The sequence below is a fragment of the Archocentrus centrarchus genome, chromosome 13 (genome assembly GCF_007364275.1).
Source record: "Archocentrus centrarchus isolate MPI-CPG fArcCen1 chromosome 13, fArcCen1, whole genome shotgun sequence".
In the NCBI taxonomy this organism is placed as follows: Eukaryota; Metazoa; Chordata; class Actinopteri; order Cichliformes; family Cichlidae; genus Archocentrus; species Archocentrus centrarchus.
The window spans coordinates 34,529,828-34,550,435 of NC_044358.1; the positions used below are offsets into that span (position 1 = coordinate 34,529,828).

General features: G+C 39.8%; 1 protein-coding gene across 1 annotated transcript in view; it reads right to left on the reverse strand.

Annotated features, from left to right (window-relative positions):
* Nucleotides 1–143: 143 nt before the first annotated feature.
* The window catches only part of vaspb (vasodilator stimulated phosphoprotein b), a 30,408-nt gene continuing 9,943 nt past the window's right edge, over nt 144–20,608 (reverse strand). Inside the window, exons 2-14 of the mRNA XM_030744940.1 lie at nt 11,675–11,846; nt 9,610–9,790; nt 8,475–8,541; nt 7,071–7,168; nt 5,550–5,839; nt 5,156–5,328; nt 4,921–4,972; nt 4,338–4,365; nt 4,193–4,232; nt 3,912–3,968; nt 3,152–3,221; nt 1,750–1,807; nt 144–1,652 (exon numbers count right to left, since the gene is read on the reverse strand). Of these exons, the coding sequence (XP_030600800.1) occupies nt 1,618–1,652; nt 1,750–1,807; nt 3,152–3,221; nt 3,912–3,968; nt 4,193–4,232; nt 4,338–4,365; nt 4,921–4,972; nt 5,156–5,328; nt 5,550–5,839; nt 7,071–7,168; nt 8,475–8,541; nt 9,610–9,790; nt 11,675–11,846 (1,321 nt within the window). The 3' untranslated portion in view covers nt 144–1,617. The remainder of the gene's footprint in view (nt 1,653–1,749; nt 1,808–3,151; nt 3,222–3,911; nt 3,969–4,192; nt 4,233–4,337; nt 4,366–4,920; nt 4,973–5,155; nt 5,329–5,549; nt 5,840–7,070; nt 7,169–8,474; nt 8,542–9,609; nt 9,791–11,674; nt 11,847–20,608) is intronic.

Consider the following 20,608-nt stretch of genomic DNA (forward strand, 5'->3'; position numbering starts at 1 on the left):
GGGTTGGTGTGACAGAAAAGGATATTAGGGATAGGGTGAGATGGGGGCAAGTGAAGGAAGCAGCTGAAAGAAAACGATGAGTAAGTAAACATTTGTAATGCACAAATGGAATTTGGACTTTAACGTAGTGAAGTTTGCACAGCAAATTTGAAGACTTTTTATTTTTACAACAGGAAAATAGAAAAGATGACTCCAGACAATGATGCATTTCAAGAAGCAGCTGTATTCGACTATAAAGGCATATCTAATCCAGTGTCTCTAAGCTGTTTTCTTTATTTTTCAGTGTAAAAAGCCTAGACTCTATTAGAAAAAAAGAAACATTAAACAAAAAATTACATTTCATAAGAAAACAAATCATTGAAAAAAAAAAAAAAAAGGAAAAGAAAATGAAATCCCCATTCACCAGTCATTTCAATTAAAATAGAAACACCATTTCTTTTTTTTGCTAACATTTCCCTCAAAACAAATATATATTTTTCCATATATATATATTTATATATTTATTCTCAAGGCAGTTGGTCATGGCCAAATCACTTGACCTCATCATGGCCATTTTTCATGTTTCAAAATTAGAAAACAACACTAGAATAGAAGAAAAACAACAAGCGAAAGCACGGCGGACAGCAGGACCGTCGCACTGGCCAGCGAATAATGTCTCATTTCGAGTAAGAGGGAATAGTCTATCAAGGCAGTGTGGCACACAGACACACTTCCTCAGGAACAAGTGCAATGCAAAGAGAATAAGTTTCTCACACATCATAAAATTACAACGCACTCCTCTTCCACAGCACTCTGGTTGAGCATTAACTTCCCTTTGCTTGTCTCCTCTTCCTCGAGTATCTCTGTGCTGCAAGAGTGTGAAGGCTTGTGTTGTCAGTCATTGGCCGGAGCTCAAAGTCCACTTGACTTGAGATATGCTGCACTAATAAAGAAGATGGCTTCACTGATCCGACCGATTTGATGGTTTTTTTTTCCCCACCTCCAACTGCCATTACACACAGCAGCCTACTTGCAGAAGCCTCAACATATTTATGCCAACTGAGAAAGGGAGAAAATTATCCCAGCATGCCAGCCTCTTGCCATTACAGTAAAAAATATGACTAATACAGTGTGGCTGAATACTGAAAACTTCTCTATCAGTAAAAATAATGCATCTGATAGCAGAAGGGAGAGGACACAAGCAGCAGGGGTTCTGCAACAAAGAGGTGTTAAAGATGGCAAACTGCAAGGACAACTCTGGCTGTAGTTATGTGCTCTGAAATGGTTCAGATGAACAGAACGCACAGAGGACATGAGGGACGGGATGACTGAGCAGGAAGAGATGGTACACACGGGATCATCACCGCTGCATTAAAATTGAGTGAACGTCAGAAGTGCCAAACGCTGACTTGAGGAGGTTCCCTGGGTTACCACTAACATGAAGTGAATATGCATGTTGTACAGATAAGCACATATGCTCATGTGTTTGTGTAAAAGAGAGAGAGATGAGAGAAAATGTGTAGAAGATAAAGAGAAATCCCTGGGCTACATAAGAGGGTGATGTGGAGGAGAGACCTTAACAGGCCTCGATCATCTCCATCTATTGCATCCCTCCGTTACACCTGATGCTCAGCAGAACTATGTGCTTCTCTTCTGAAGCTCCTGAATAAAGGCTGTGAAAGCAAAGACAAACATGCATTAAGTATCTGAAATCATTTATACTGAAGTAAAATGAAAAATGTAACAAGTTTTATTTCAGTGTAATCTAACCTCCAATAATTTCCTCTTTGACTTTTTGTAGTTCTTTCCGCACTTCCTCCAAGATCTCCTGCAGATAAATGGTTCAAACTGTTAGTCATGATGATACATTAGTGGTTCAGAGAAAAAAAAAAAAAAAGAACAGTTTAGTGGGTAATCAGGGAATGTGTTCACATGCAGTAACCAGGTTGCTGCAAAATCTGTATATGTGCAACAAGTTGGACGTAAGATTTCATCTCCAAGAATGACTAATGTCAAACTTGACCTAAACAATTTATGGTTCTGTCCCCCTGCTGGGGTTAAAACCTATTCAGACATGGGACATAACATTGCTGGCTTCAGTCAGTCAAAGTAAATTGTCATTTAGGCATAGGTTACTTTTATCTTCTTCTAAGCTGCATTTAATCATAAACAGAAAAGTACAGTACAGCAGTGACATAATGTACAAGGCCAGACTTTTCTTACAATGGCAGCTGTCTTTTGATAGACGCTTTGACAACTAGAGAACTAAAAACATTTAGTTAAAACTATAACTATATATATCTCAAATAACTGATGGATCTCTCACAGACTTTGCATTCAAAATTATTTTGATGTATAACCAAACAACCTCAGTGGGGGAAAACACAAGATACGCTATAGTAACAAGTATCAGCCACAATTCTTAATCTTTGAATTCAGGTGTTTTCAGTCCCATTGCCACAGGTGTATAAAATCAAGCCCCCAGTCATGCAGTCTGCCTTTATGAACATTTGCGAAAGAATTGGTTGTTTTAAAGAGCTCACTGAATTAGAGTGTGGTGCTGTAATAGGATAACACTGTTGCAACTGGTTTTCCCTCCAGAAATGTTTTCCCTCCTAGATAGTGGAAGCATTTAGGAACCACAGAGCAACTCAGCTGTTTGTGACTTTTACACGTAGTGCATAAAAGCTGCCAAAAAAGATGCTGACTCTATAACTAAAAGCTGTGTGCCAGGAACTTCATGGCATGGGTTTCCATGGCCGAGCAGCTCCTGTAGCAGCTCCATATCGTGTGCATGAATAAACTATTTTGAAGGCTGGTTTTTGCTAAGGAGCAAGGAATTTCTGGAAGAGTTAGACCATGAGACAGAGACTAAAAGTGGCATCCTCCAAAACAACCTAGGCTAAGCTTACTAGGTCAGAGCTAGGTTCAGCTTATTAACACTGGTATGGCAACTTATGTGGAAAAGTGACCACAGAGCGTAGTCAGACATCAAGCCAACATATTCAGATGCAGTCAGATTCATGTGAAGCAATGTATGTCAGAAGTTGGCTTTAGAGAAATCAGGTTTCTCATTTACATGACAAAAATTCAGATTAATGGAAAAATACAACATTCAAGTGTAGCTCTTCTTGTCAAGAACCAATAATGCTGGGTCAATGAGTATGTTTACCTGTTTCATTTTCTCTAAATCCGAGTCATCTGTTCCACTTGCGTCATTATTGTTGCTTGCACCCTTTGCCCTGTAAGGAGGCAACAGACAGATACAAATATTTCTTTTTTTTTTTTTTTCTCCACAGAACAGGTGCTGCATATTAATCAAGTGTATCAGAGTATACAGCGAATGAAGGAACAGTGAATGGAAAATGCAGAAATCTATAACCTGAAATGAAATGAGGGTTAACCTACGTGAGCTCATTAACTTACCTTTCTGAACCTCGAGGATGCTGATGATCCATAAATTAATGCCTGATATTAATTAATTTAGTTAGTTTAGCAGTATTCTTGAACTAGCATTTTTTTTTTGGCGGCATAGTAATACAGTATGCACCGCTACAAACTTTATCCACCTTTTAACCACAACTGTTACATGCACATTCTTGAACTGCAACATACAGACACACAAAGCCATCAAAGAAGTAGGAAAGTGATGTAGTTCACAACATCAGGACAGCCCCAACCGAGGACCACCCCCAGAAAGAAGTGACACAAAAATAAGATGAATCATTGACCCAGGTCTCTGTGTTATTATTCAGTTTTCAGAGATAACACACTCAGCTGGTACATCTATGGGTCCCTTGGGTGCATGCCATTCTCTGATCCATTAGATGGTGCTCTCAACTGTAAAATATGCTACTCCAACATGAAGGTTGAGAGGGAAGAATAAAGGAAGGGGTGCTAAAGGTCATGAGTGAATGGGGCAGCATGTATACCTGAAAACTTGGGGCAATGGGGAAGTGGAGTCCATGCTCTTGGGGATGGAGTTATTCCTGTTAGTGAGACACACACACACACACACACACACACACACACACTCTCGCTCTTAGTGAAAACAGATGACATTCTCACACAAAAATCACACATATCTAAAGATGCAGGTGTGGACACAAAAATGCACACACACTGATGAACAGGGCGAGCTGACACAAGAGACAACTGGAGGTTACAGAATCACTGATGACAGAAGCACTGAAATAACTACGTATAAGCCAACCTGGTCATGGAAGGTTTCTCCCAAGGTCTTCTAATGGTGTCTGAAAAAGAGAATGTATGAAAACATGAGTTGTTAATTTTCACTTAATCAGTATATCAGAATGGACGTAGGCGGCACGGCACAGACAAAACTGTTCAGTTCTCACCACTTTGACCTTGAGACTCTGAATCATCCTGTAGAGAGAAAAATAAATAAAAATCAGGGACTTGTGTTAACAGTGAGTCATTCTCAGCCTTCAGCAATTGGTCACATGTAAAAACATTTTATACATTTGTCTGGTGTTACGTAAAAGGAACCAATTATCTCCTTATTTTCTAATACGGGTATTGTGTTCTGTTACAACAGTATTGTAACACAGCGAAGATGTCAAATGATGACACCATCAAATATGAAAGTGGAAGTCAAAAGCTCAGTTTTCAGCCGTTTCAGTTTATTCTACTCTTGGCTCTGTATGATAACAGAAGCCCCATACACCTGCTATTTAAACCTTCCACTTACAAGGGGCAGCCAGTCAGAAGAAGGCTGGCTTAAAGGTGAGAAACATCTTTGTTTTAGATACTGGATGAACTACGGGGCCGAACAAAGGCCCAGTATAAGATAAATAAGGTTTATTTGAACTGCGAATGATGCAAGTCTACTTTACTAAAGTCCAAGAATAAAATGATGGAGCTGGGGATGAACGTAACAGGTTCCCATTAATAATAATTTGACAAAAAGCTGACCCTTACATTATCTTGTGGTTTCACAGGTGGCTTCTCTACAGTATTTGCTGCTTTTCTCCTAGTAAAGAAAAGAAAAAGAAAAAAAAGAAAAAAGTTTAATAGTCAAACAGCACAAATTGGAACAGCTGACTAAATACAATATATACAATGAATGATTATTAATCAAGGTGAAGTAAGACATAAGGATCATAATTACTTAATATAAAACCTTTTGTGACTACAAACTTGTGATGTCACCCACCTTCGTGCCAAGATGGCACTCATTTCACCCATCAAACCGCCACCGCCGCCTCCTCCACTGCTTCCTCCACCGCTTCCTCCACCACCACCTCCTCCTCCTCCTCCAATAGAGGTGATGCTGCTGCGGCTGGAGTCAGTTCTGGCTACTGGAGCTGCAGAAGCGCCATCATCCTGCTGAGGGCAGCAAATAGCAAATGTTATCATAGAACTGCAAGTCTGAACAATTCTTAATATTGTATCAATACAACAGCAGAGTATTGTGGGCATAATTAGAGGAGCCCATGATGGATATAGTGATTTGTCTTTTACCGGTATGCTAATCTGGCCTTTAATAGCAGCTACAAAGTATCAGTCTAGACAAAAAGCACTCACTATCAAATCTGCCACATACTCACCTTGGGTACTTTGCGGAGTTTAGCTCCAGCTAAGGCAGCTGCCAAGCCTCCGCCTCCGCCTCCACCTCCCCCTCCTGACCCATCGCCGATGTCATTTCCACTACCTGAAATGGGCAGGGGTGGTGCAGGGGGAGGTCCTGTGGGAGGTGGTCCTGGAGGGGGAGGGATGCCAACGCCTGGAGGAGGGCCAGGAGCTGGAGGAGGGCCAGGGGGTGGAGGAGGTCCTGGGGGTGGAGGAGGAGCTGGTGGAGGAGCGGGGCCACCAGTGGCCACAGGAGGAGCTGGAGGAACTGGAGGAATATGGACAGAAAAGGATCATCATTTACCAATAGTAAACTATTCAGAGAATGACAGTATGATGCAGGTAAGACAGAGAGAAACTAAAACTAAAATCATGGTGCTACATCGCATTCGCAGAAGACTTGTGTGTCCTGGCAGCATGTCTCATACAAAGGGAATGTTCATTCTTCTTCTAGTTACTTTGAAGGACAGGGCCAGAAAAAATTCTGTCATTAATTATTATTATATATATTATATACCTGTCATTTCACATAATTATAAATTATAATTTGAATGCTGAATTTGCACTCTGCCATACTAGACACTGGAATTACCAGTAGCAACTTATCTGCTTTCCCAATCCTGCAAGTACTGCTTCACCTGGAAGACATCCAGCAACATCTGCTCTGTGACCCTCTGTGGGCACAGATGCACTTCAAGACCTTGAGGGACATTTCTATAATATAATGTCAAGAAAGAGAAATGGCACTGATGCTGCGAGCACTCTTTTTGACAGTGTTGTGTGTGAATTACTGGCTCACAATGAGGGATGGCCTTTAGATTTTTCATCATTTTCTTGGGAAAAAAAAAAAGTCAGTCAGTGACAGAAAATGTTACTGCCTGTGTCTGTACATCACTGTCAGGATAAAATGCAGAGTACTAGAGCCCGACTGATATATCAGCGGGGGCAGATATATTGTTCATTATTAGCTATTTTTTTGTGTATTGGTATTTATATTTAGAAGAGGTTATAATAGAGATTAATCTCTTGTCTCTGGGTCAAACCACTTGCCCCACCTTATCATGTGACCTACTGAGATCACCTGAGGCAAGGTGAAAGTGGGGGTTGAATACCTGGAACTCTCCAGCTTCTGTTTTTAGAAATTAAGTGGAGGGTTATACACAGTTTTTTCTTCTTCTTAAAACAAACAAACAAATAAATAAAAAATGGCCAGTCTTAAAAAGCCTATATGGTTTTTGGTAGTTGCTACCGGTGATGCATCCACAGAGTAATTTACACAGCAGTATGAATCACTACGTTTTCATTGCAGTGTGTTAAGTGGCATCAAACAGATTTTATTACACACCATCACACAAAATTCGACACAGAATGAATTCTATGTTTTCTTTCTTGTGCTGCACATTTACCTCAGAAAAATGCTGATATGGAACCAAAGTACTAAGACTGGCCTGCATTATAGTTAAGTGGTGTTGCGCTGACCAGCACAGATGTTTCCTGACCTGCAGCAGCTTGTCTCTCTCTTTCCAGCCTCTCTCTTTCCAGCCGCTCCCGCTCCTGTCTTTCTCTCTCCTGTCGCTCCCATTCCTGCTGTTCCAACCTGAGGACAAGCAAACAAATCAGTTACAACTGTATGTGAACGCATAACAATAAAGAAATAATTATTAATATAAACAGGCTCACAATGACAAAGTTAAGTCTGAGGCGTGACGGGAGTCAGCCATCCTCAATTAATGTGCAAGTGTCCTGTAGATAATTGGATTATTTATGTACCATCCACTGCTTCAAGACAACTCCACCTAATTATAAAATTTCAAACAAATAAATAAAGATCTATATAAAATATTGCAAATTTGGTAAAAAAGGATTAGAGTCAATTTCACTTTTAACTACTCTATCACTAAAAAGTCCACAGCTGGATAAAAACGATCTAATTCGAACTGCCTCGGTTGGCTACATCTCCCTCGCCTCTCCCCCAAAACATCTGCTACTGTAATACAATGTACACACATAAAAGTGCAGGGCCGAACACATGCACATAATCACACATAATGTCAAGCAGCATGCCAGGAAAGGGTGAGGGGAGATTATATTTGTGTCTTTTATTCAACCTCTTTTCACAACCCCTGAAGATCATGTTATCAATGTTTATAGTACCTATGACCATTGACACGCTTTTAAAGTTTTATTACGTCCCCAAGCCTCAGCATGACACAGGAGACTGAAACAGCTAGGCCAAGGCCAATCACAAATCCTCCCAGACTGTGCAATTTATCACCTTTTAGTGTAAATAAGATTAAAAGGCTAATGCTTAGTCTATGCGAGCATGCATGGAGTCAACACTATGGGTCTCGATGATGGAACGGCCAGACTGATGGAGAGATGGTGGGTTAGATGTAAGAGGCATCCACTTTGCTGTCTTTTTAACCGTTAAACTACACAGTGACTAAGGGTTTAGCAGCATCAGGTTAATGCCATCAAATCCTCTGCATATGCGTGTGTAGCAAAACTGTGCCAAGCAGACTAGTGCAAAGCCAAAACAGCTCAACTTGCTATTGATTGTTATGCAACTGAACCCAGGAGATTGTTTGCATCACTTAGAAAATATAAACTTCACATGGCCCCACAGTACAGTAAGCCCACATAACAGGTTAAAAAAAAAAAAATCACTCCTAAAAATATCTGATTATTAAACAAACAGTAAAAGTGCATATCTCTTGTGCTAAATTGAGTCTAGAAAACAACAAAACCTGGCAGTGTAATCAGAGTTCTCAGCTGGAATTAATTCATTTTTGATGAACCGAGCCCAGAAGGTATACAAAGGGAGTACCAACAAAATTTAAATAAATAAATAAAACTAGCAAAGTGAAGAAGGTGGACTGCGTTTAGAGGAAGTCTGAAGGTACCTCCGCTGTTGTTCAAGCTCTTCTGGAGAAGGCCCATTTGACACAGGGCGGGGGAGGGTAGCATAACCTGCCAAAAAAAAAAAAAAAAAAAAAGATGGAAAACATACATACATAATCCAAGTTGTGCCTTTACTGACACACGCACCTTTTCTACCTGCGCTGTTGATACTGTACAAAGTCTGTGGACAGTGTAGACAGCCACGATATGACAGAGGAACCTCATATGGGTGGTGCACACTAATCAAGCATTTACAGTACAGTATTTTATCAAGTTTTTTTTTTCATGGCTTAATGACACACCATATACAAAGTATTGCATTTCATTTAAATAGCCAGCTGGTGTTAATGAGCCAAGATAATAAAACTGATAATGAGCAAGAACTGAGATAGTATAAAAAAATTACATGCTTGTTCAATGAAAAGAAAAAATAAAATTTAATATCTTAGAAGTAATCTGTTAAATGACAGCATGTTATGTGAGTAAGTAATTTCACATACATTTACATTCATACCGTCTACACAGTGTAGACTCAGCACAAGACAAAACAAAGAAGATATTTTTTCCTCATAGACACAACAGGATGGCCCTTACCATCACATCTCTGTGGTTTTATTTTCTCGGACCACTAATTATTTTGTCTTGATGACTCATGTTCGCTTTTAAATTCACTTCTCGGTAATCTCTCCTTTACTGTCCTTTAAGTTCTTGAATGATCTGAGAGATATTTATCTGCTGTAACTGAGTATTAAGCCTAGCAATTGGGACACATTAATCAACCTTATTATATCTACCCTGCTGCCCTGTTTGTTGCACATCACTGTGAATCATACCCATCGTTTGCATGAAAGCTCGGTAGCAAAGTGTTTCAAGTGCCCCAGTGGAGAAAGTACTTTAGCACCTAATGCTAATATTAGCCCAATCACATGGCTGTTCTCTCTAATAATTCACTGGCAACAAGCAAATATATAATTGATTTTATGATTTTAGTGTAGTGTTTGCCATGTCCTGGCTGACAAGTTGCCATAAAAACAGTAAGGTGTTTAAGAAGCTCTCGTTTGTGAAGGATCAAAAGGCCCAAACAGGCCCAAATCCATCAAGTAGGTACAGATTCTTCCCAGGGAGAAGTTTATTCACCTGCATCTGCCATGGAGTTGAGGACCTCCAGAGCGTGACTCATGCCATTGGCAAATAGAGTAGCGTCCTCCTTGCTGCCAAAGTTGAGTCCCCACACTTGTCGGGCATCCCGCCACTGGTGAAAATTAGGTGTGGCCTGATTGTACTTGAGGCCTCTAACGATTGGACAGTTTATAACAACCTGAGGAAAAAGAAGGAGAACAGATGATGAGACAACAAGGACCTTTTTGATTTTAAACCTGCAGGTCAGAGGTCAGAAAAAAAGAAGAAAGAAAGCGATATAAAACCAAAAAAAAAAAAACTTCTGGGAGCCCCACAATCCAATAGCCCTGCTTATGCATAACATGATTGTGTCGGCTTTAATTTTTATGGATCATCAGCCTGATTTAGATTCCAACCAGCAGGTGGCATGAAGCCTGTGAAGCTGGAAAAAAAAAATAGTTCTGAGTTTGAGTGTTGCCTGAATGTGCTGACATGCCATTTCACTATTTGTTTAACAGCCACTGGATTCCACAGAGGAGAGGGGAGGACAGGAGACCCTGTCAGGATAACTAACACATGGGACAGCATGCACTGAAATGAAAGGGTAGCACATTCATTAAAAAATAAAAATAAAAAGTCAGTCTTCTTGTTAAAAAGCAAGGTAGTGTGAAGATGTGAACAGAAATGCATTACGAATTGGGATAAAAGGAATTTAAGGAATAGAAAACAGAATGGCCTAAGGAAAGCCTTAACGCCACAGGTTCCACTTGTGTTTTCACTGCTTTTTAACTCATCTCAAATCACACCAGGATGCATAAAACAAATATAAAACAAGAGTGGCATCAGAAGGGCTCTTCTTAAGACACTGCAGGCAGAAAAAGAGGAGAACATAAAAGCAGAGTGAAAACACAGCCACCCTGTATTCTCATTTGCTCCCTGCTGCTCTCATTAACCACCAGCCTAAACTGAGCTGGATGTTTCCGTCAGACGCAAATATAGAGTCCTTATTGGGTATCAAACTACATCCTAAATTGTCACAGGAAATGGCCGAACAGGCTAACTATCTCACAGGAAACATCTTCCACTTTAAGACCCGTCTCTGGGGAACACTTCAGAGTGCTGAATGTTTAAAGAAGGAGAGACACAGACACTAAGAAGGGTGTATCAAGAATAGACCCACCCAAACTCAGGCTGCCCTGCTTTGTAACATGGAATCAGCTCACCTTTATCAGCTGCAGTCATAATCTGGTGATAGCCACAAGGTTACACCTTCATTTATCTCTTTTTTTTTTTGAGAAATCAAATAGCTACTGAGAACTAAAGCAGCACTTTCCTACTCATTATGCCAATGACACAACATGCTGCCCAAAAACAGCTTTGGGTCTGAGAGTGTTTGTGTGCACATCTTGCAAGCTGACAATAAATTAAAAGTTTGTCACTAGTTTACCACTGTCACTTTTTCTTGCTCCAGCTGTCTTGTTGGTTCATGCTGTCATATCTGCAACAATGTATTTAAAAATGATGAAAATTGGTGGGGGTGTTCCTTATGTAGTGTCTTCTCACAGCAACCAGTATGCTTGCTCCACCCCTCCCCCTCACACACAATGAGTTCAGAGAGAAATTATGAGGAAACAAGCGTGACTGTACACTCACTGGCCACTTTGCAAGGTGCATGTTTTCTAGCAAGGTGTACCTAATAAAGTGGCTGGTGAGTCTAAATAACTGCAAAATGCCTCAAATTCTCAGACTCTACCGCAATCAAACAAGAGCACAGTTATAGATTTTACCCCCTGTGGCTTCTTTGAGGGGCAGGGGATTAGATATATGGAGACGACACAAACAACACAGAGGCAGATGATGTCCTTCTAATAGAACGATCACAGTGCTTACAGTAAATATCATCCATGTAATAACCAGACACATTCTGTGGTATCAGTTAGACAGTAATGATGTCAGATCTCTCACCCTTGCTTACTCAGATCCTTTTGGCCACCACAGACACCCACAGGCCACATGACAGAGCTCACAGCAAGCACACAAAGTCAGACACTACACTAAGCCTGCCCAAAGCTGGCAGATTTACCTGCTGATCTGTCTGCATCTTGCGCCCCACTATCCTAAAGGCATTGTTGGTTGGGTTGTGATAGATCTGGACTCTGCTGAAGGTTTGGGGTCCAGTTCCTGCAGGAAGCCACTTCTTATTGCCATCATCATAGATCATCACAGTGGCCCGAGCCTGGCAAATACTTGACTCACTGAAACACAGAGGACAAAAAAGAAACAACAAACATTAGTTCACAGCATAGCTGGATTGACTCTTAGAAGTGTGAGCGCTTTTGAATATTTTTTTCCCCACTTTTGTTTTACTAGCACTGAGCCCTGTACTACAAAGCAAGCTGAACATACCCAGGGGATCTTTGCATTATCTTCACTTACCCTAAGAATCAGGATAAGTGGTCATACAAAGCTGGTTATCAACTTGCTAAATTAACCCAGGGTTTCAAAATCTACGAGCCACGAGCACATTCACATGAAAGGGGTGGTTCTGAAGCATCTGACCAATCACAAACATGGATAAGCGCACTAGCAGCATTGTGTGTGAGAGGAAAAGCATTGTGCAGGAGTTTAGTATTAAAAGCGCTTTATGAATGTGTGTGAACTTTGGTCAGCAAGACTGGAAAAGAGCTACTATATTAATAAAGTTTAGCCTACTTGAAGCCAAGAGGGAAAGCCAGCAAAAATGCCAACTGTGTACATTAACAGACGTCAGTATCACAACTCATTAAGACAATCTGATTATAGTCAAGTATATTTCATTAAATTAATGCTTAAAAGTTTTTATTCTTTCAGTGTGAAAGTGGGCAAAGAATACTTTTTTTTTAAGAGCTCAAATGTCTGCAAATTTGGTTGATACGTATAAACAGGTGTTCTGTTTTAAGATCATATTAATGCTTATAAAACAATAAAATACAGCCACAAAAAAAAAAAAGAATCCACAGGGGTTCTACAGTACAGAGGAGCCAGATCTTCACTGTTATTTTTAGTGATGTCACAAAACCAGATACTTCAGTACCAAGTCGATACCAAAATGTTGAGGTACTTGTTCTCCCAAGGCACAGTTAGTTATCTAACGTACTCTAGATGCCATAACAGAAAGAAGGAACTTGCGGTCTAAGGTGACAGTGTTTAACTCCTTCTGTTTATGTTAGCAACATGTTCTGTTTTTGTTACTTTTTTTTGTAAAAGGATGAACAAGAACTGGGGCTAATCAAGATCATGTAAACAAGGATGTGTGTTTTATGTAGCATTCAGCATGGACTGCAGCTAGAACAAGAGCCAAATGAGGAGAGGTGAGGAGGAACAGGAGATACCAGATGGACAAATGAATGAAGAACATTCCTTCATAAACAATGTTTTTAGTCATGAGGGCCCGTCCTTCCAGACAAACCTAGTCTCGTTTTGACTAACCCATAAAGCCACAGCACAGGCCTTTTAAAAACACATAACACTAATATAACCTGGTTTGTCTGAACTTCAGGGTTATGTCTAGCCTGATTTTAGAAAGCAAACCAAATTATATAGACAGTGTCCTTTTTTAAAAAAAAATTCATTCAGTATCTGTACAAATAGTAAAAGTTCAAGTGTAGATTCCAGTGCAAAAGTCTTAAGGAACCCCTCATTTCTTTATATTTTGCTAGGAAAATGGGAAATAGGTGCAGTGGCTTATTGAAATATATATTGTATTTCCATGTGTGCTGAAAAATCAAGCAGTTCCAATCAGATGTTTTCCACATGGTATTGCATGATGGACCAAAATCTGACCACACTTTTCTGTGTTTGCAGTTCAATCAGTTTTGACAAGATCCCCAACACCACTGGCTGAAATGCAGCCCCAAAGCATGACTTAGCCTCCACTGTGTTTTACAGACGTCTGCAGACACTCACTTTTATATGTCTCTCTTGACCTCCTCCATACATATTATGAGAATTTGAACCACAAATTTCAAATTTGAATTCATCACTCCATGAGATCTGTTGCCATTGATTTTCAGTGCAGTTCTTGTGTAACTTGCCAAACCTCAGCCTATTCTCACATTTCCCTTCCTTAAGAAATGCTTCTTGACAGCCACCCTTCCACTGAGGCCATTTCTGATGAGGCTTCAGTGGTAAAGATCAGCTGAAGGGTCAGATGCATCTAACAGGTCCTGTGTCAGGTCTTTGCTGGATTTTTTTCCTATTTCTTAAGGACACAACTTTCAGACACTGTTTATCTGCTGTAGGCAGTTTTTTAGTCCTGCCACTTCTCTTTCCTCCATTTGTCCAGATTCCTCAAATTATGTTAGGGACACACTGCACACCAGATGCTGAGATATCAGCTGATAGCTCTTTGCAGCAACAAAGTGATTCCCAAAGATACAATTTTATACCTGTCAAACTGTTTTTGGGGGTTTTTGGCCTTTTTCATAGATTAAACTAAAGAAATGGTAAAAAAATTGTGTGTTTTTTTTTTTTTCCCCAAAGGGCTACTGGTAACAGCGTCTAAAGATACAATTTAAAACAGTTTTGTTTGCTAAGCTGTTTGATATGCCTGTGTTCATCCCTTGAGTTAGGTGCCTTTTTTCATGCTTGAAGAATTCATAGGTCAATGTTAAGTGGCTTAACAATCAATAAAATAATTAAAATAATTCCACTGAAAATGGTCAGGTACAAGGACAGGACTGAAAATGAGTGAAAAAGCAGCCAATGTCCAAAGAAGAACTCTGAAAGCCTGGAGAACTATTGCTCAAGACCACGTTTAAGATTGCAACAAAGCTTCTCGGAAACAAAGCATAAAGAAATGAGGGGTGGTGTTACTTTTACACAGAAATGAACATGTGGAGGAGAAAAAAATAAATAAAAATGCAGTATAGTGTTGATAACTGCTTGAACAAACAGATTAGTTTGATCGAAAAAAAGAGGCAACAATGGAGGCTGACAAAGACGGGAAGTTGTGCTGAGGTTTGCCAAACAGACAAGGCACTGGAATCTTCCACCTGCTTTTCATCAGCCTCCACCTCCTCACACTTTGGAGGGAAAACAGCCACACGTGTGCTGACATCAGTGACAAAATATTTATTAATAGGTCTATGCACACAGAATAAAACAACTCAGGTTTACTCAGGTATTGCAGGTATAGTTTAGGAAGCAATGATACTGCAGAGTGTGTGTAGATGTGTTTAACACAGATATTAGAGGGGAAAAAAAAGAAATTAAAAGATGAAAGTACAAAATTTATCAGAAACACATATTTGCAAGTTCTTTGTATATGCCAGCTGGATCTGAACAGAGTAATCAGGTAACATTTAAATAAATAAAATAAATAATATAAAAACATCATGTTAATGCATGTCTGTCTCAGCTTAAAGCAAAACAACACAGAAGAAACCAAAGTGGCAGTAAATACTGAGTAGAGGAGCTGAGCAGAAACGCAGAAGAACAAAGGTTTACCATCCCTCCCCCTCCTCTCCTTATTTTCCCTGCATGGTCTCCCTATAGTCCCCTAATCCATCTCCTTCACCTCTCCCTCCATCTGTCCCACCCGTGATACAATCTGCTACTTCCTGTGACACAGCACCAAAGCCCAACCCACTTCCTGTTGCCAGCAATGCCTAATAAGGACTCATCCAGCTTGAACAATGGATGCATGCATGCACACTCCCAAAAAAAAAAAAAAAAAAAAAAAGTCCATATATATTTTAAAACTTCATACCAATTCAATTCAGTCCAGATTAACTGGAGAACAGCAAAGATTTAAAGAAGGATAATAAAGAGCCAAGAATTAGGATTTCATGAGTGATTAAGTGTCTGGAATTATGGCCTCCAACCAGGTACTTAAATTTTTAGGCCTGCAATATCCCTAAACAGGGGGATTTCTGGTGCAACCAGCCTGTAATTTAAACATGAGGCTGTGTGTGTAAAAATGATTTCACAACACAGCACGCAGCTTCGGATTTGTTGTCAATCTTAGAAAAGGTGTATTACATAAACATCAAAATGCTTTCCTGTGATTGTGTTATTTGGCACATGCCTTACAATAACTGCTGAGATTAAATGCTTGTTCAGTTCTTCAGAGCAAGTTTCTTTTGTCTGTGCTACCTGTAGCCCTGCCGACATTTGTGTAGGTGTTCTCTGTCTGGGAAAACAGTCAGTGTATAAATTTCGTATATTTTTCTGTGTAAGGTTTGGAAAACAACAGTTAACAACTTTAGACACTTTCAAAGAGGTTAAAAGTGGTAGAAAAACACTTCTGCAGCACTTATTGTTATTCAAAATCTAAACATAGAGTTCTACTGTATCTGCATATACATCAGTCATTAAATAACAAGAATGTGCATTAGAGAAGTAGCACAGATGTGTTTGAGGTCATTCAGGAACATTGTGCCTGGGGAATCAAACTTGGAAAACTACTTAAGTTAGGTCCTTCAAATCTTCTAGGGTAAATCTCTCGTACTACATCTCTATGAATCTGGACTCTTATGAGTGTAGCTTAAGTTAGCACAGAATGATGGATACTTTATTTGCCTAAAATATCTGGATGATCTCTGACCTGTAGAAGCCACAAGTTTGCAGGTGGGGGACTGATATTTTATTTACAGCTTTTCATAAACAAGGCACATAATACTATTTAAAACAGTCCAAATCAGGTGAATGGTTTCACAGATATTAAGATAGATACTTTATTGATCCCGAAAGAAATTAGGGCATCCAGCATCTTAATACGCACAATAACTAGAATACAAATAATACCATTATACAAACTATACTAAGCTGTACAAGGGCTTAGCACTCTGAAAACAAGGAAAACAAACAAAAGTGTAGTAGTGCAATACACAAATATAAATGTGCAGAGGCAGATGTGCAAACAATGCAGTGCAGTAATATACAGTAGTAAAGTATCTGATTTATAGAGTGCCAAATATCAACATAAGCTGAGAATAAGGAGAGAAAAAAACAAAAAAAAATTTTCATCCAGTGTACCAAATCCAAATTAACTTTGATACAGAGCAAGTTTTTGTTAATATTAGATCCAAATTTTGTGACAGTGTTCCCTCTCATTTTCCCAATATAAATTTTTGAAATGTTCGGCCAAAGATTGTTTTGGAAGATCAAGATGTTTTATTTCAGTTTATGCAGCCTCACTGCCCAGCCAGAAGTTTTTTTTCTGGCCAAGAAGAGAGCATGTGTGCTCGGTGCCATTACAACACATAACTGCAAGGATAGAATTTCTTCTTAATACCACAGGATGCCACTAACTCAATGGTGGTGCAGAAGTGTATCTTAAGTGCATCTTAACTCTGGAAAACTTAAATATGAGACGATCAGGTGGAAGGCATTTGATAGACTGGCATGGAATGACTCGTATGCATTTACTCCTTATCCTGCAGTATCAGTATATGTTATTTTTATACAGTTTTTAATAATGTGTCAATACAATTCATTTGCCCGCTGATTAACTTTTCCTGTCTGATGGCCTTTTCCCCTCTTTTCTTCTTCTTCATTTGATAAATGCTACCACGAAGAGTAGTGACGCTGATAAAGGCGAACCGGTGGAGGACCAAATGATGGCGGTGTTGGTTTCTCTTTAGAACACCAACATATCTTTCATAAACACACTGATATTTGCATCTAGCATATCAATTAAATAAGAGAAGGCAATATATACACAATATATTGTAACAACAATACTTTGTTCCACCACTAAAAAGTACACGAAGGGGTCTTTACTAATAGTGTTTGTGCATGTTATGAATTTTGGACAATATATTATATCAGGAGTTGTATAACTTCAATACAATACCAGTCAAAAGTTTGGACACACTTAGCCTTGTGTCCAAACTTTTGACTGGTACTGTATGATTTCATATATATATAAAAAAAAGGAATCTGTCTGGAACCACTCCCCCAGTTTGGGGGTCACTACCCCGAATTTTCCTATTAGCACAGGGATCACTGTTGCCTTCACCCTCCACTTCCTCTCTAGCTCTTCTCTCAGCCCTCGGTATTTATCAAGCTACTCGTGTTCCCTCCACTTGATGTTACTTGGTATTGCTAGCACTACGCCCTTCTTCCTCTGCTTGTCCACCACTATGTCCAGTTGGTTAGCCATCACCAGTTTGTCCGTCTGTATCTGGAAGTTCCACAGGATCTTAGCTCGGTCATTCTCAACCACTGTTGGGGCTGTATCCCATTTTACCCCAGGACTTTGCATGAACATCATCAAACATACAGCAATTATTAACATCTATATGCTTTTAGAAAATATTTATTATAAATCCCAATTCTTGATTCTTTTTTTTTTGTGAATGTGATGGAATTTTTTTTACAAGTCTCCCCTAAATACGGGATGAAGAATTTGAAAAAGTGTCGCAGGCCTCGCAAAAACTGCCAGTAGGGCCAGTTTTTGCTAGTATTGATAATGATGATCAAACATTTATAAGTTCTGTCGAGTGATTCGTGGTCCAGCATGTGTTTTGCGTTACTCAATACTGAAATGCTCATTGAACTTTGTTATGTATATATTTAATGAGATTTCCAGTTTATTTTATCACCTCTTATCACACCAAGAAATGGATTTTCATGAACTCTTTCAGTGTCCACACCATCTGCACTTACGACTTTCTATTACAGTTTCAAAATATCATCATTGTAGTTTTCCTTAGATTTAATGATAATTTGTTCCTGTCAAAGTATTTTTTTTTTATTTTGCACATTTCTGAAGTAACCATGTCCACTAGTAGTAAGTGTGAAAAGGCCCAGCAAAGCTTCTGCAAATTCACACACCCACATGGATATTTAGCAGATATTTACTGTATTCCACTGTTTTTAATTGTTCTTAATAAAGATGTACAAAGAACAGATTTTACAAAGAAGAGCAGACAAACTCCATATCCTCCAGTTGGGAAAATCTTGTCCATCCATCAACTGAAGAAGGTTAAAGCCACCTATGACTACAAGGAGCCTCATCAAACACAGCAACTCATCTGCAATAAGCATGCTGTTGGGATGCAGGGCAGAGAGGGCTTATGGGAACTGGGAGGGGACAGAGGCTTAGGACTGGGAAATAGATGCATATTTAATGGCAGAGAAAGCAAAGGCTCAAGAGTGAGACAGAGTGAGCAGCTGCATTATTGATAGAACTACGGACACTGAGACTCTAAAAGCATGTGTGGCACATGCGCTTAAAGACATGGACTTTCACACACCCTCCCCACCTGTCAACCTGCCAACACATGCGCCTGTGCTGACCCGGTCCACTGGGTATAACTAGGCTGCAGTGCAGAGGGCTTGCAGCTGGGTCTGATCGGACTGCGTTTTAGTACTAGAATAAACCATGACAGGCGCGGCTATAAACAATCTATTCCTGTCCTTCCTTGAACAAAGACCACCAATCTAGTGAAGCTGAGTGTTGCAAGCTAACCAAGTCACCAGATGACTTAAGAGGTTTTCTCTTAAGCACAAATAGGTCACTGGCTGCTGCTCTGGGAGGGATTTGAGCCACCAGCCAATGCAAGAAAGGACTTTGCCACAGGAAATGATCACCAGGCTGATATGCAAATTGCTCATTTATTGCAACACAACCGAGTCCGTTGTCACGTTACAGCCAGAGTGAGTGCTTCATCCCTCTGTGGTTTGGTTCTCTTGGTGAGTGAGGGGTTAACAGGAAATCACAGTGCATGGCTGGGGTACATGCCGTCTTGGAAATATCTGTATAAGGTTATGCTCTCAGAGCTTTTCTCCAAATGACAAGTACAATCAGGCCCAGTAGCTCCTTCTCTTCCCTCTTACCTGACCCGTCCCATCATGCTCCTCTGTCATTCCTTCTCTAAAAATCCAAACTGTTTTCAGTAGCTATAAAATACATCCGCTAATGCCACTTGGTGGTACCCTTGCAGAAATAAATCTTGCTATATACAGTACCAGTCAAAAGTTTGGACACCCTTAGGTGTGTATTTGGTGTGGTATATATTAAATAGCCTTGTCTAGACACTAAGTAGAGTAATACAGTTTGTCTGTGCATCTATCCCTGGAACGCATTCCCTTTTAATTCATCAGGCTTCTTTTCCAGGAGTTCATAATCCCACTATATGAAAAGCCATTTCCCCTCCTCAAACAACTACAGCCAACAATCTTTCTTTAATGATGTTCAGACTCTTTGAGTTATTCTTGCCTTCAGGAATAAATGCCTCTTTGTGACAAATAGACCGCAAAGAAGACAAGACTGCAAGAGTATTTCATGGAACACTTGACCAGATACGAACCTACAATAATATCCATTCAGCTTTGTGCCACATTAAACTGTTTTTCCTTTTAACCGCTTTTGGGGAGGTGATTCACACACAACCCACATACAAAAAAATTATGAAACATAAGATGAGAAACAGGTGTCACATTGAATTAGTAACCCTCAGGTGGCTGTGCTGTACCTTCGATGAGTAAACCGTGATTAATCACTTCTTTTACTTTATGCCTGCTATAAAACGTCTCATTGAAACCAGACAGGGAATGACACTAAGTCTCTAAATAAAGTCTGTGTAATCCAACCACTTCCACCTTCTGCTTTGTGGCCTTATCGAAAAGAACAGAAAACACAATATGGTCACGCATCTGAAAGTAAGCAGCAATTTAAATGTCTGCCATAGAAGAGCACTATTTTCAGTATCTGTTGCAGGTGAATTCCTCTGCCTTTTCAAATGTCAGGGTCAACTGCAAATTATTTACTGCAGTATGAATTATTTTACACTCAGTGTGCCAAATCTCCTAAGATTAGAGTGTGGTAAGGTGGCTACATGTACAGTATATATGGCGAGAACTCATTGATAAGTGAAGAGTTCCCCTTTCAACCACAGCACCTGAATGGTTGATAACAGACAATGCTGGGAAAGTCACACTCCAGATGGGCACACAGCTGCAGACAGAAGTGAGAAGAGGAACTCTTAATAGTGAAGGAGCAACATGGGGAAACCCTGCATGTGCCAGC